The 15,906-nt window shown below is 44.9% G+C and overlaps 1 protein-coding gene across 3 annotated transcripts in view; it reads right to left on the bottom strand.

Moving 5' to 3' along the window:
- The window catches only part of sptbn4b (spectrin, beta, non-erythrocytic 4b), a 68,135-nt gene extending 53,529 nt beyond the window's left edge, over nt 1-14,606 (bottom strand). The window contains exons 1-2 of one of the 3 annotated variants that reach the window (XM_088627665.1): nt 14,463-14,606; nt 959-1,117 (exon numbers count right to left, since the gene is read on the bottom strand). In XM_088627665.1, the coding sequence (XP_088483791.1) occupies nt 959-1,097 (139 nt within the window). In that variant the 5' untranslated portion in view covers nt 1,098-1,117; nt 14,463-14,606. Of the gene's footprint in view, nt 1-958; nt 1,118-11,286; nt 12,042-12,079; nt 12,336-14,462 lie in introns of those variants that run through there. The other 2 variants (XM_088627664.1, XM_088627663.1) reach the window with 2 other exon arrangements.
- Between the last annotated feature and the right edge of the window lie 1,300 nt (nt 14,607-15,906).

Genomic DNA, 15,906 nt, shown 5'->3' with positions numbered 1-15,906 from the left:
ACTGCTCCAGTGTTATGGAATGACCTTCCTCACGCTCTAAGAGAGGCACATTCTTTGACAAATCCTAACTTAAAACTGCAAAAGAACAGGTAAAGGTTTATTCCACGCTGAAAGGAAAAGAAGAGGCAAATGTTGTTACGGCCCAGGCGTCCTGATCAAGACGTAGGCGGAGACTACGATTATCACCTAACCCACCTCTTCGCTCTTCTGCCGACACATCCTCTCCTCCCAATGTACCTCATCACCACTTACTTGTTCTTCCACGCTCAGTATTGTGTTTGCCTTTCCAGCTCCACATATCCCTGGCCTTTCATCCGGAGTGTCTCCTCAGTTTCGTGTTTTGGACTTGGCTTCTCGGATTACGGTTTTGCTTGGCTTTAGGACTCTGTCTCGGTTAAAGGACTTCTGGTTTCCAGCTTTGCCTACATCTCTGGATAACGAATCTACTAAGTAAGTAACTCTCTGGTTACCTCCCCACCTCCTGAGCCCACATAGAATCCTACCCTTCCTCGGTTTAGAAGATTCCCCGTAACAACCGTTTTGGCTGTGGAGTCTTCTTCAGGTGTGGCAGCTGTGCTTCTTCACACCTGAAGAAGACTCCACAGCTGAATCGTTGTGCCTCTTTTCTTTTCCTTTCAGCAAAACCTTTACCCGTTCCTATGCAGCCTAAATATGCTGACACAGCTCCCTACTCAAACTCAGAACTTTCCTTTTTTGCCAAGATTTATGTCTGTTTTCTCTACATCGGTATAAACATGTGTGCTCTTGTTTATTTTTGCTTTTTATTGTACTTTTTTTGTATTTTTCTCTATCACTATTTCTGCAGAACATGTATACCATCCTTAGGTTTAGAAAGGCACTTTCTACATAAATCTTGTTTCTAATCCTGATCCTGATCCTGATGTCACATCAGGCGCGGTTCCAGCCTCTTCCTGTGGAAGTCAGTGGACACGCCCACCTGCCAGTGCTTTGATCCGCGAGCACTCGAACAGCTTGGCGGTGGTGCTCTCCGCGTCCCATGCCTGCTCCGTGCTGGGGGCGGGCCGGTTGTTGTTGTTGAGCTCCGCGTTATCCAGGTCTGTGGAGGCACTGGCCATGACGCCTGTTCCCACTCGCCCTGTGCAGGGAGGCAGAGAGACGCTCTTAGTCCCTGAAACCACATCGCCCAAACCGATCAGTCGCTGCTTTCCCCCAAAACACACGACTGGCCGAAAATCATTAACCCTACACAGCAAGATCAAGTTTTAACACAGGGGTCAACAGGCTTGCTCCTGGAGAGCCCCAATCCTTCTAGGTCACCCCTAAGTCACCTCTTACTTGTATAATAAATAATAATAATAATAATAATAATTGCTTACACTTATATAGCACTTTTCTGGATACTCCACTCAAAGTCTAAAGCAAAGTGCTTTACCTCTATCACCACCAATGTGCAAAATCCACCCGGAAGATGCGACAGCAGCCTTAAAGTTTAGGACCACTTGTTTAAGCGACTGAGCAGTTCAACACGTTGTGTATCAATGGGAGGAAAGTTGGTGTTGGAGGGCTGAAGTCTTTTCTCGCATTTTGTCCCAGATGATCTCTAAATGACTTCATTGAACGCATCGCCTGTTTCAATGATTATAGTTAAAATGTTCCAGGCTTTTAGAAATGGATTGGTTGAATGCTGCTCTATTAAACCTGCTGGAATGGGGTTCTCTAGGATCGGGGCTGAAAACCCCTGTTCTACTGAAAGCAAATCCCACAGTCAAATCCACCTCGTATTACAAAACTATTGGTCTAAAATCCACAACATGAGAAAAATACAGTTTCATGTTATATAAATGTTTCCAATTTTTGTTCTTAGGAAGGTTACAAGATTCTCTCATCAAAGCTGTGTTTTTAAACCAGTGCTATGATCAAAAGGAAGATCACAAAGATCATATGTTCAGGATCAAATACTCACATTTCCATCTGTGAATCATGTCGATCGTTTCAGCGATCGAATATACTGTAAAAGTTCTTACCTCAGAGCTACACTTAATGCACTGTCCTGCACACACACGGCGTATTGGTTCAAAAAAGATTAACGATTTTTTTCTCCACAGCCTTTCGCTGTCTTTAAAAATAGATGAGCAGAGAAATCAAACGCCAGGGCTCAGCAAAAAGGCTGAGTTGGTGAAACAGCGATACGCGTTTCACCACACGGCAGACCATCCTTACAGCGGAAAGAAGGTGTGAAAATGCCAAAACAACCCCACAGGTACCAAGACACCAACAACTTGGTGAAACGCTCCTGGTTTCGAGAAACGCCCTGGGATTTTTAATGACCACAGAGAGTCAACACCTCGGTCTTACACCTCATCTAAAGGACGGCGCCTTTTTACACTATAGTGTCCCCATCCCTGTGGGGCCATTAGGACCCACACAGACCCCAGGGTGAGCGCCCCCTGCTGGTCCCACTGACACCTCTTCCAGCAGCAACCTTAGTTTTTCCCAGGAGTCTCCCATCCAGGTACTGACCAGGCTCACACCTGCTGCGTTTAGTTGGCTGCCAGCTGTGAGTGGCAGGGCAATATCGGTTTTAGATTTAAGTTGGCATTTATATATTTTCACACACTGTATGCATTTATTTGTGCACTTTTACAAATAAGCAAAATCTTGAAAGACACTGCAAAGATTCCATTGGGCCTAAAAAGCACAGTATTGTAGCAGCAAATCCACCCTCTTTGCACAAAGGAGGGTGGATGTCTGCCTGCCCTCTCATGTTGTTAAATGTGATGCCCTGGGAATCTTCTGGAAATGCCTGGATGAGATCCTCACGGATCAATACACTTCTAACGACCAAACAAGCCAGATGCGTTGAATCATCACACTGTAGAAACCTTTCGTCCTTCCTCAAAATAAATTATCATAGTGAGGTGAACTATTCTCATTGCTATTGTGATGAATAATATAGGTGGGGTTTTTTTATTTAAGTTCCCAAATCACCTCTTTTTACTTTTTCCCAGTTATGTTCCCTGTCTTAATACCCAGCACTTCATCTGCAGTAAATACTGCAGAATTCAGCTTTCGGCTATGACCTTCATCACAAACCACAAACACCCCCACCCCCCACCACATATACACACAGACCCCACACACACACACAGCCTCCTCTCCATATCTTCTCGCACAGATTTTTTGAAGGTTGGGGGTGAGGGGCAATTCTGCTGTTACTTTTTTTTCTCTCCTCTAAAAAAAAAAAATAGACCATTTGTGAAGTACTGAAGGAGCGCGGTGAGCCGTGAAGCTGAAGTTTCACAGTTCAGTGGCTGGGCTGCGTTTTTTTTTTCTTTTTGCCTTCGTCCGCCCAGAAGCTGCTGCCGGCGGAGGCTGATGGACCCAGGGGCGTCAGTAAGGGCGCGGCGAGGACGCGAACGAGCGCCGCTCTGAAGCGTTTTTACCGGTAGCCCCGCTCCCGAAGAAACGCTACGGACCGCGGTACCTGCGAGGGGAAACGGGATACGGATCCGACCCGCACCCAGGCTTGTCTCGTACCCTTGAAAATGGGGACCAGCAGACACCCTGCGTTTTTTTTACTGCACATCACTAAGAGCGGCGGCCGTGAAAATGCCTCAGGACGCCACTGTCGGCAAAGACCGAAATCTCTTTTAGGAAGAGCTTTGAAGTCACGGCTGCTCTGAGAGAATTTAAAAATGCACCGCTTCACTGTGAAAATAAGAGCAAAACAAACTGTTTTGTAGTTAGGCCTGAATCAAGATCCCTTTTTACTGGATTCATGTCTGAAATGTCTTCACATATTCGTACAGACACAGTGTACTATTTACACGTTTGGTAAATGTCCCGTTAATGCTGTCAGTCTTTTTGATAGCAAATTAGAATGTTGCATGCAGAGAAGCTTGTTTCCCCCATTACGTGTACCACATTTGTTTCTAAATACAATAGAGGTCCTGGGAGAGACTGCACATGTACAGTGAGAGAAAGTGCTCTGTCCCTGTGCAGTGAGGAGACTGGGTGCTGTGCCTGCAGTGCTGTTCTGACCCTGTGCATTTGAGACAGCTGTGAACAGCCTGGGTGGCTGTACAGTAACAGATGAGAGATCGAGTCCTGCACACAAGATGGAAATTTCTTTTTTTTCCTCCTATTATATAGGCATTTACAGCACTTATAATGAAATATGAAATAATATAGTACACATCTTTAGCTGCAGACATTATTAGGCACTCTGTATCTTCAAAAATTGTTAAAGTTAGCAAAAGTAGAGTGGCTTAGCTACTCACCATCCTGAAACTAACCTGAAAATGGTATCACTGTCAGATCAAGTGAATCTCGAGAAGGAAAAATGTTACATTGTCTGCTTTTGAAGAAAAATACTTTGTAAGGTGTCCTATCAGCTCCTTTGATCTGTATTTTTACACAGTCTGTATTTGCAAAGGCTAGTAAAGTATATGCTGCTCTATTTTTAGTTTCAAAACACAGCTCCTTACGAGATTAGTTTTGCTAGCAGCCTGTAAGCAGTAAATCAGGGTCAATGTGAAAATGATTGTTTAAAGAGCAGAAGGAATCAAAGTTCTGACTTCACACTCAGCATCTTTCCTGCATGTAGTTTGTATCATTGGCTCTACTCTCTCCCACCCCAGAACTGAAACCTGTCCACACAGACACTATATGGTAGACAGACATATACTGTATAGTAGACTTTGATTATTGGTCTTTGGCTGCGTTTACTCTTTTCGCTAGGGAACCTTCATAAATCACTGTCTCTTAAGCACAGCCTTGGAGCGCCTCTTAAATTGGTTTTACTTTGTCCTTTTGCATCTCTGTGTTACACAGGAATACACATACACAATAAGACAGCCAGTCTGCATTGGACAAATACGGTAAGAGTTAGCCCTCACACACTGGAGCCCTGTTAGAACAGAGTGCGTTTGTGTCTTCTGTGCGTGCTATATAAATCATAGCGGAGATGGGGCTGTACTCTTGAATGGTTGTGTCGTAATAGTCATGCTGTAATTCTGCTGCAGTCTTAATTTAGTAAATAGAGTAATTTAGTGATAGGAAACAATACCCCAATAAACTCAGTCATTATATCCTGCTGCACACCAGAATGTTTCTGCAGCCTGCGAAAGAGCACATGCTGCTCTGCTTTTTTGACCTTAGCCATTTTATCAAAATATACTGTACTGAATTGCGTTGATTGTACCAAGAGACTTGGAAGAATCGGCTTTGTCTACAGTTAGGAGCTGTTAGGACCAGTGCTACTTTGGGGATGTGTGTCTTTCTCCTTGTGTTGCCACTGACAATCTCTTTAACCTGTTTCAGCATTACGCTTCAATGTCTGCACAGTGCTCTAGTTCACTGGCACGATAAATCAATCCCACTTCAGTAGTGTCATATTTTAATATCTTTACGCACTCGGAGGCAGAAACACATCCATTTGCAAGCAGGTATTTCCGAAATTTTACACCATGGGAAAATCTTGCAAGTCTGCACCGTTGCCGAGGTGGCAATATCATAGCGACCAGAGGCCATCACACATGTACTTGGGGGACAGCAAATGGTATTTGTCACCGGGATGTAAAGGCACAGCCTGGCTCTTTCTGTTCATGGGCGGCTGCACAGAGTTAATCATATTCCCACCTCCAGCAGACAGACCATGACCTGCTGAAACCTTTCCCCTTGTTCTCAGTGCATGTCCCACAGTCTTCCAGGAAGCCAACGGGATTATTGAGAGATATTACAATCCATCCATGTCACGAGGAAGATCGCGGAAGGTGACTCTTGGATCAAGATACTTCAGATCAGCCTTTGCAGCAGGGGGGGTGTTGCTTTTACTCAGCATTCATTATTTAGAGCAGTCCTCCTTAATCAACTTGTTGGGAGCGATCGCTGCATGCTGCAGGCTTCGCTGGCATGGAGATGATCTAGCTCTTGGAAATTCAGATTGGTTGCTCTGGCTGGCTAATGTCCATTTCTGCCGCTGACAAGAAGAACCAGAACTTGTTCTGTAAACTGCTGTCATGGTCTGCGCCAATTACACGGGTCTTAACGGGACCTTTGAACAGACAGTCCTTCGCAAAGCATCGCTGGAGAGCTAGACAATGTTTTCACTGACAATAATGGTGCTGGGCAGGTGCCACTTCTTATCAGAGATTCTTAAAGCTGTGCTTGGTGCTTCAGGTGGGCTGGTAAATACTTCCAGATGTGAAAACAGAAACCAAACCTCGAGGAAAAAAAAAGGACTGGAAAACCTTTTGCAATAGAAAACGCAGCCAGATTGTCAAATTAGAATTTGTTATTTTAGCAGCCTCAGTAGAATTTCTCGGGAAGGTAAATATGAATAAACCATCTATTGCAAGACCCACTTTATCCTGAGAGGGTTACTATGACCCAGAGGACCATGGGACACACAGTGGGACAACACCCTGGCCGTGATGCCAGTCCATGACATGACACACCCACTGTCACGATTGTAATCCCTCCTCTTAAGGGCCCTCCAGCTCTTTCACATTTTACTTGATCATGTGCACCTGTCCCCAGTCCTGCCCCTCCTTAATTAAGCCGGGCGCTCTCTCTACTCCCAGCTCAGCATTGGAAGACGGACGCCCGGAGGCCCAGCTACCATCAGGTCTGCCTACGCCCACGGCTTGAGGGCAGAGGCCTCCTATTGGTGTCCTGACCCAGCTGAGTCCGGGGCTCAAAGCGCTTGGTCCCGTTATCCCCATTTTTATTCCCTCTCCCAGCTCCGGATCCTGTTCCGGTTTTTAACTGTCTTCTTTTCATCTCGTCTGGATTTCCCCTCTGGACTCCATTGGACTTGTTTGCCTTGGTTACACCCTCCGAGCACCAGTTCACCATCGACACGCCCCCCTGTGTTTCTTTCCCTGTGTTTGTCGCACTCCCTTCCGGATTCTGCCTTCTGCAGAGGGTCCTGATAAAGTGTCCGTGACACCCACACCAGGGCTGGGAGGTAGTTCATGTGAAAAGCATGTCTGTGGACTGTCAGAGGAAACTAGAGCACCCGGAGAAATCCCACCTAAGCACACAAGAGAACATGCATACTCTAGTCTAAACAGAAGGGTACTGGAATTGAACACAAGAATCAAAGGTCTGTGAAACATCCACATCACTATGCTGCTCAACATGCATGTATTCATCAATGTCGTAGATGTCAACATATATTGTATATTGACCTGCCTGAGTTCAACATGTTGGTGGTAAAATATATAATCACATTGTTGCTTCTTGCTTTTAACACATATTAGTGCTGTTTGAGCACTGTGTCTCATTTAACCCATTTTTAGGGTGTCTGTGTCCAATGGCCACATCATCTTCTGAACTTTTTACAGACCTGCATGTGTGAAACCTTTTCCTTTCCAGTATCTTCTTTTTCTAAAGCAACCTTCATGCATCCCTGCATTCAAGCCAGGATTTGAATGGCTGGATTACTAAAAGCAGTTGAGTAAAACTGCTGCTCATACTGTTAACGTTTTAAAGCCTTAAGCCGTTTGCAAGTGGTGTGAACATTTAGTCTTATGGGAGATGAGTCTTGTTCGAAGCACCTTTTATTTTACCAAAGAGCTCGTCCCACATCCCAAACAAAGATGCCTATTGAGTTAGATACATCTCAAATGGAAAGAGAAATAATATGACACAGGGACAAGAAAGTCTTCATGCCAAAACACATCTTTCATTTTATTTTCAAGGCACTTGATTCTGACGTATATGTGCCTAATGGCTGCACTCTACTACCCTGTGTGTGGCATTGTGGGAACCTCTGTGGCATCATTAGTCCATGGTGCTGGGTAAAATGAAACTCTAGTTTAAGGCAGGAGCCCATTCCCATTAATAGACCAAATCTGGCCTTTCAGCAGAAGCATTATGTCCTGTTCTCTGCTGTAGGATATTAGTCAGTGTAGCACTATGAGTACAAACACCAGAATAGACCTGAGGAAGAACAGATGTCACAGCACATTAATATAAAGCTCTTCAACTCTCCTCGCTCCGACTTTAAAAAGAGCTCAGGATATGGTTTTTTTTATTTGACAGATCGCTCTATACGCCCATCTGACTATAATGGTATATGCGAATGTTAATTAGCTCTGACCGCTTCACAGCCTTCGACAGAAGCACCTAAAGAGACGTCTAATATTGCTTCATGTGTTTTTAATGAAAGCAAGCAGCCACAGACAGCTCACTTGCGTGGTATATACCTTAGCATTGTCTCATGCTTTGAATACACATGCAAACACCACCCTCCGGAGTCCAGAGAGCTAGGAAAATGTTACAAGAGCTGCAAATAATGATTCTGCAACTGGTATGACTGACACTACTGCTGCCAGCGTGACTATTATTGCATCCCTAGTCATTACTGCCCCTTAGAAAATAAGACCAGTTACAAATGAGAGGAGGCCATAGCTCTTGTTTGCTGGATCCTAATTAATTTCACCCAGCCACTGCTTGAACAAGTCCTCCACAGAGTGCCTCAGTAGCTAGTCCTAATCTTCCACAGTCCCATTTGCAAAGAAGTGCTGTACCTCCTAGATTTTACTTGGGACATCTGCCTTATATCCGTCCTTTGGGTTTACTTTGGAAATGCCCTTTGAGCTACTGATCCGGGACCCCTCTTCTTCTCCTCAATTCAAGACCACAGGGAGCCTACAAGACAGTTTCTTGTAGGACATGCACTGCTGCTACTGAGCACATTTTCCAGATATTGTTGCGTGTTGTTATGGTCGTTGCTAAACTGTCTGCAGTTAAGCAAACGCTAAACAACACTCACTCTTATGTTTGACGCTCATAGAGCATCACTGTCAATCAGTGCAAGGCTGGACACTGCTAGGCTGAATATAACTCAATGTTCTGAGCGCAAAATTCCAGCATTTTGGGGAGTTTATGTAATAATGGATTTTTTTTTCCTGTTTGTAAAGGCTTAAGAAATGTGAAAATAAAACATTTGGAGTAGACCTGCAGGCTTTATCTCCCATCTCTTTTAATGTGGAGTTAGTACATCAGGATACGACATGGCCTGCTAAAAACAGCAGTTAAGGTTCTTATAAATGGCTGACATGGGATCCTGTTATTCACTGGGATAAAAACAGGGAATGATAGGATTTTTATGCTTTAAAAGAAAGTGATATGCATGTTTGCCCTTGAAGGCGTTGAGACACCCCAACTTTCCTTTTTTTCTCAGTTGTAACCCTTAGACTAGCAGAGGAGTCATTAGCTGTGTGCCCAGATCCTCCAGAGACCAGATCGTCTCTAATGAGATAATGACAGTAGCTGGTGGGCGAGATGTACACTCAAGCACCGTCCCTCAGTTTGCATAGCAAACGAGTCCTCTCCAGAGCAGAAAACTTGAACTCAGCTATTCTTTGGAATCCAATATCGAGCCGTCAGTGGGATATTTTAGTTTCATGTCTGTTACACTTCCGTTTACCGGTATTTTATTATCAGAATAATACCAAGTATGCTAAAAAGATGAAATATCAATGGTACAATGATGTTTTTTTGTTAGTTTACGGGAGGCTTTGCTAAATGAGCATTCTTAGTTCATAAAAACAAGGCTGTTCTTCTAGCTTCTGGGTTCAAAATGAAATTGTCCCCGTTTAACCCGCAGTGTGCTGTTGTTTTAAAAAGTAGGCAACTACAGATAACGGAACCTCCTCATAATCCAGTACTAGAACCAGTGAGTAAAACGGGAAACCGAAGAAAAATGATGAATTCTGATCAAAACACGTGCTGCTCATAACCTGTGTAAATAAGAGTTCTATTAAAGTACTCTACACTGCGCTAGTTTCCCAGCCCCCTGTCTCTTCAGGACTACGGACCGCGCAGGATGTCGGACGATGCCATAGTTCATGCTGACGGTCTCAGCCGAATCGGCGGTATTCAGCCGGATTAGGCATCGAGGCACAGGGAACTTCCCGGGTTCCCCGGGTTTCACGTTTATGCGTGATCAGCCTGTCGGGTTTGTGGGAAACATCAGATGTGGTCTTTGGAAAGGGAATTTAATAGGCGATTTCTGAACCGATTTCTGGCGGTTAGAGACACGCGTCCTTAAAATGGGGAAAACGCCTAGTGTGTCAGTATCCGAGTCAGAGTGTGGGGTGTGTGTGTCAGTACGCTTAGGTATATAAACACAAATTCTCGCCTGTGGTGGGCCCAAATAAACCGGAGCATAGATTGCACACATAGCTCCCGTCCCTAGATGCAAACATAAATCAGCGACGACCTCTTCCTCATCGGCAATGAGGAACTGAAAAAAAACAACTAGTGCACACGCCTTTCTGAATGTTTAACAAGTGCGCACCCACAGCACGGGGCCGGCTCGTTTCATTGCCATTGTCTTGACTTTCACCTTAGCGCGGCGGGAGCACCGGAAACGCGGATTCCAGGGCGAACCCCAGTTCCCTTGATGGAAGTTTAATGAGTCACCCTACCGGCTCCCTCCACCCTCCCCAGCCGGCCTCCGGCTCAGCCCCTACGTCCAATGATTATTGTAACCCGCATTACTACAGGAGCAATGATACCGTGCGCTGCTATACAAAATAGCATGAGCCGCAGTTCTGCTGCTAAATGAAACCACTTGCTTGCTAGATATCACCTTAACGTGCGCATAAGACAATTCATGTATTTCCCGGTCATAGGACTGTCGTTCCAGCTGTGCAACGATTACACTAGACCTTGGGGACAAAGACGTGCTGGGGTTGTCGCTAAGGTTAAGATCAGCTGTGTCAAAGCACTGCAAACGCGTACCGGTGTATCTGATTCACGGATCTCGGTTTATATCGGCGTGTAGGCAGGACATCTCCTTTTCATTCTAGTTTGACAAGCGGGGTAAAAGACAAGATGCTACGGAATTATTTACAGACAACGACAATATGCCCATCACCCCTTGAAACATCCAGGAATTGGATATTTGCGATACCTATTGTTATGAGACGAGACCGAACGCGCCGCAACCAAATGAGCTTTTTTTTTCTGAGAGAGGATTTAATGACAGGCCTGCTTTCAAATTCGATATCCTCATTTGACTAAAAAAACATAGCCTTTTACATTGATTCAGCAATATCATTAGCCGCGGCGTACAAAAACCGGTTGCGGGAGACGGCACGGCTTACGGCAGGGTGACGAGAGGCAGACGGGGGACAGACCGAAATGACTGCAGTAGTACCGAGCAGGCCGGTGGCTGCATTCCCCACACACTGAAACACACACCCCGGGTACTGCCACACTTTGCAGCTTCAGTGCCATTTGGCCGAGGAGTCCTCCGATAGTCATGCAGGCTGGAGCCGAGCTTACCTCCGTTCTCCAAATCCCCGGCCGAGGTCCCGCAAGCCGCCACTCGTGTAATCTATATCAGCGAGCGAAGAAGTCGGATTCACGGGTTGAGCCTGCTGCCGCTTCCTCCCGGCAGCATCCTGAGCCCGGCTTTCGGCTGTCAGGCTCGCCACCAATGGCAATATACAGAAAAACACGGAACCATAAACACACAGGCGAAGCCGCGATGTGGACTGCAAAGAAGCTTGTGTACCTCTCCCCCCCACGACTCAATACCCTTGTTTAATGCGTGACAGAATTCCCAGCCGGCGTGCTCAATCGACCTGTGCGAAGCGCACACACGCTCCCTGTGCTTTAAACGACGCTACGAGCGACACGGCATCTGTGCCAAGCATCCCGTCTCCGAGAGTGAGAGAGAGGGAGAGAAGGAAGGAGCAGCCAGCCACGTCTATTTCAGACCGCTTTGGTTCGCTCAAAGCGGCGCCTCACGGAGGGGGAGACTTGGATTCGGGAGTGCGAGGTGGAGCGGCCGCGAGATGCTGTACGTGAATCAAAGGAGACGAGCCGCCTTCACAGGTGTGAGCTATGCACGCGTATGCGTGAAGGGTAGGGTGCGTGCACACATTGCCAAAAGACTCTTCTCGTTTTTCCATAAAGAGCTCTTCCCAACTGGGCTGAAGACGCCGAGTTTAGCCCTTTTCTCTTTTCTCGGCGTGCGCAGCGCTGGGACGGCACAGAATTCAGAAACCTGCCGAGTTCTGTGGGCCGGCCTGTCAGTCGCCGTCAGAGGAATATTTTGCTACCGGGGTTTTACCTGTCTCGGCGGCAGAATGCAATTGTGGTACTGCTATCGAGCAGCGACTGTTCCGCTTGTCGGTGATGTGCGCTCCCGCAAGACACGCTTTGTACAAGCACAGGATCAAATAAAATCAGTCATTTCACCTCCCCCACCGCTGTCGCCTCTACAAAAAAAAATCCCTCAGCTGGAGGCACTGAATGTATTCCCAAGTAGCTACCATTTTCTGTCTTTCATCGCTTCGCATGTAAGCGGGACAAGGACCTGGCAGCGACAGTTAAACGTCAGCGACTCGTCCTTACGGAATAGGTGAAAACACTTTTTTTTTATTCCTGCGGGACTTAATTGATTTTCTTATCAACACACATAATGTCTTTTCATCAGTAGCCCTGCCTCTGATGTTCTCTCGCATGCTGTGATAGAAAACACGCTATGCGTTTCAATATTGGATACGTCGAATTAAACGTTTTTAAAAATCCAACCGCGAACATGAACACTTTAGTTCATTCACAAAAAAATCCTTAAGAAGCGACTTACTATAAAATACTCTTAAACCTCCCCGTTAAACAGCTAGCATTTTATTGCATTATCCGTGTTAATTGCAGTTACCTACGTTGTAGAACAGACACCGAATTAGCAAACTAATACCGTCTCAATGTGTAAATGAGTACTGCTTTCTAAGCTAGCAAATCACGCAAGCAGACGCTTCAAATAACCTGTTCCATACAGTTTTAGGTGCCCTTTTCATAAATGAGGATAGAAAAGTATTGATCAGAATATCTTTACGAATTTAAACCAGAATATATATGAAAAGCCATGTGAGCTGGAATAAATACCAGACACTGAAGTAACGAGGTATTGGGATTCCTTGACTTGGTGTGTAATCTAGAAATCATCCATCCTACTGTAGAACCCTGCTATTCAAATACCAGACACCTGACTCCATGACACTGCACAGCACTGCTTGAGCACAGCCAGATCACTGATTCTTAATTACCTCTTTAAAGTTCTATAAACTCCTGTAGATCAGTGTTGGGCAGATCCAACATGCGCCAGGTTCCTCTTGGCTTCACAGGGCTCTCAATTAGGAAGTGATCCGGAAAAAAATAGTATTTCTGGCCCATGAAGACTGGATCTGCCCAACACTGATCTACAGTAGTGGGACCTAAACTGTATAAAAATAATTAGCGATCGGTGAGCTGGCAGTGCCCTGATTTTGCAGATTTAGACACAGAATGGAAATTGTAGTGTGCTCAGACCCTTGAGAACTATATCTGCCATTCTTGATGTAGACCATATAGATATGCTTGTGCTTGTGGATGTGATTTAAGAGCTCCCAGTAAACATTGACCACATAGCTTCAGTTTTAAGCACTGTATGCCTTATAATCTGTGTCAATGAGTGGAAATTACTGATCAGAATGAAGAAAGCACCTACTGTACACTGTCTAAACTGGTTTAATAGAACCTAGAGGTTAAAGTCTAACCTTGATTCATAAAACAATCAGAAGAATGTCAAAAAGACACTTCTAGTTGTTTCTGGAACTTGTGCAGGGAAATCAGATTTCTTTTCTCAGCACTTAATTCTAACCAAGTCACCTGAGTGCTGTAAATCAAATCATATTGCATTTTAAACTATTGCTCAACAGGAGTGACAAAGCATACAAGGCGGACCAAAACTCACTTCTTTCGTGTCTTTGCAAACCAATGATTTAAGGGTGACCTGTATGGATTCGGTTGGTTTATAAACTGAAAACCAAGGGTTTCGCTCAATTTGAGGTCCAAGTGTTTGGTTGGAACAGAAATTGAAACATTCAGGAGACGTGCTCAGTAATGTACTGTTCCATATAGTAACGACCCCCACATGCCTGTCCTTACTTGACTTAGACTTGTAGAAGAACTTCATTTGTCCACAAGGAACTTTAATTAAAGTACTCGTAGAATCATTTGTCAAATGAGCAACACATTATATTACACAGTAGCCAGTACTGTTACCAAATGACTGGAACTACATGAATGACTTATTATTATTAAAGACAGAATCTCAACCCCTCACTGACTCATCAATGTACTTTTCCCCCCTTCTAAATGTAATATAATTACAAGAATAGATCTCTCTCACAAATTTATATTCCTGAGCTCTTACCCCCCCCACCAGCTCAGTCAACTAAATTGCGAGGATCGATCATGCTTAACCAGAACAAGGATTGTTTCAATTCAATTCAATTCAACTTTATTGTCATTAAACTTACACAGGTGCATAGTATAATGAAAAGTGTTTCTCATTAGTCACTCAGGTGCAGTATATAAATAGGACAGAAGATAAGACAATAGATAGTAACACAATAGCAATAACAGTAACATGTAATAACATAACATAAATAACATGTTTAAGGACTTACCAGTGGTGACAGCACATGTCTCATCAAAGCCATCAGGTGTGTCTCCTATTGGCTGAGTAAATAACAGATACGGCCAACAGTACCAATCCTGATGACTCACAGAAGAGGCACCTTCTCCTTGAAATAGGACTGTGGCTGGTAATTGCTCACTCTTTAGGGGGTAGACATTGTAAAAAAAGCTCTCAATTTATCAGGAGGGTTCGTAAGTTGGCTGTTTGTAATGTAAGTACAGGGTTTGTTACTAGTAAATTACCAAACACAAATCTTGGGGAGGATTCTCTAGATTGAGTTACCTTTCATTGAGAGAACCTCAAGAAAACTGCGGATTCTTACAAAGCCAGCAGCCATGGAGTACTCTGCCACTCACAACTGGCAACCCACTGGAGCTCAGCAGGTGTGAGCCTGGTCAGTACCTGGATGGGAGACTCCTGGGAAAAACTAAGGTTGCTGCTGGAAGAGGTGTTAGTAGGGCCAGCAGGGGGCAGTCTCCCTGTGGTCCATGTGGGTCCTAATGCCCCAGTATAGTGACGGGGACACGATACTGTAAAGAGGTGCTGTCCTTTGGATGAGATGTAAAACTGAGGTCCTGACTCTCTGTGGTCATTAAACATCCCAGGATGTTTCTCGAAAAGAGTAGGGGTGTAACCCTGGTGTCCTGGCCAAATTTCCCATTGGCCCTTCTAATAATCCCCATCTATGAATTGGCTTCACTACTCTGCTCTCCTCCCACTTGTTGGTGTTGGTGTGTGGGGAGTGTACTGGCACACTATGGCTGCCGTCGCATCACCCAGGTGGGGCTGCACATTGGTGGTGGTGGAGGGGATCCCCATTACCTGTAAAGCGCTTTGAGTGGAGTGTCCAGAAAAGTGCTATATAAGTGTAAGCAATTATTATTATTATAACTGTATATACTAGCTAGCAGAAATATAGTTATTTAATAAAAACAGCCAATGGTGTTGGTGAGGGGATCCCCATTACCTGTAAAGCGCTTTGAGTGGAGTGTCCAGAAAAGTGCTATATAAGTGTAAGCAATTATTATTATTATAACTGTATATACTAGCTAGCAGAAATATAGTTATTTAATAAAAACAGCCAATGGTGTTGGTGAGGAGCACTCCACCAGGTTAACACATTTCTGGATTCCTCCAGGGTTAAGGAAGCACATCCAGAGGTAAAAGGCACTGGACGTGACGGCTGTATACTGTAGAAGTGGGGCATTCTCCCTCCTGTATTGCACAAGGTTCATTGCTGAACGTGGAGGGCAGGTAAAGACTTTCCACTAGGGAGCAGAATTCATGAGTGGACTTCTAAACGTGATCTCCCTTTTTGTGCAGACAAACTGAGGTTACAAATGTTTCAAGAGAGGTTATCAGGCCTTAGTTCAGGTTATCAGCAACCTTAGTTCAGGCCAAAAGACTAGTTTCCGAGGGCTTAAATTCAGTGT

This window comes from Lepisosteus platostomus, chromosome 4 (assembly GCF_059453375.1).
Source record: "Lepisosteus platostomus isolate fLepPlt1 chromosome 4, fLepPlt1.hap1, whole genome shotgun sequence".
NCBI lineage: Eukaryota > Metazoa > Chordata > Actinopteri > Semionotiformes > Lepisosteidae > Lepisosteus > Lepisosteus platostomus.
Note: the sequence above shows the minus strand (reverse complement) of the source record. Positions and strands in the feature narration are given on the sequence as shown.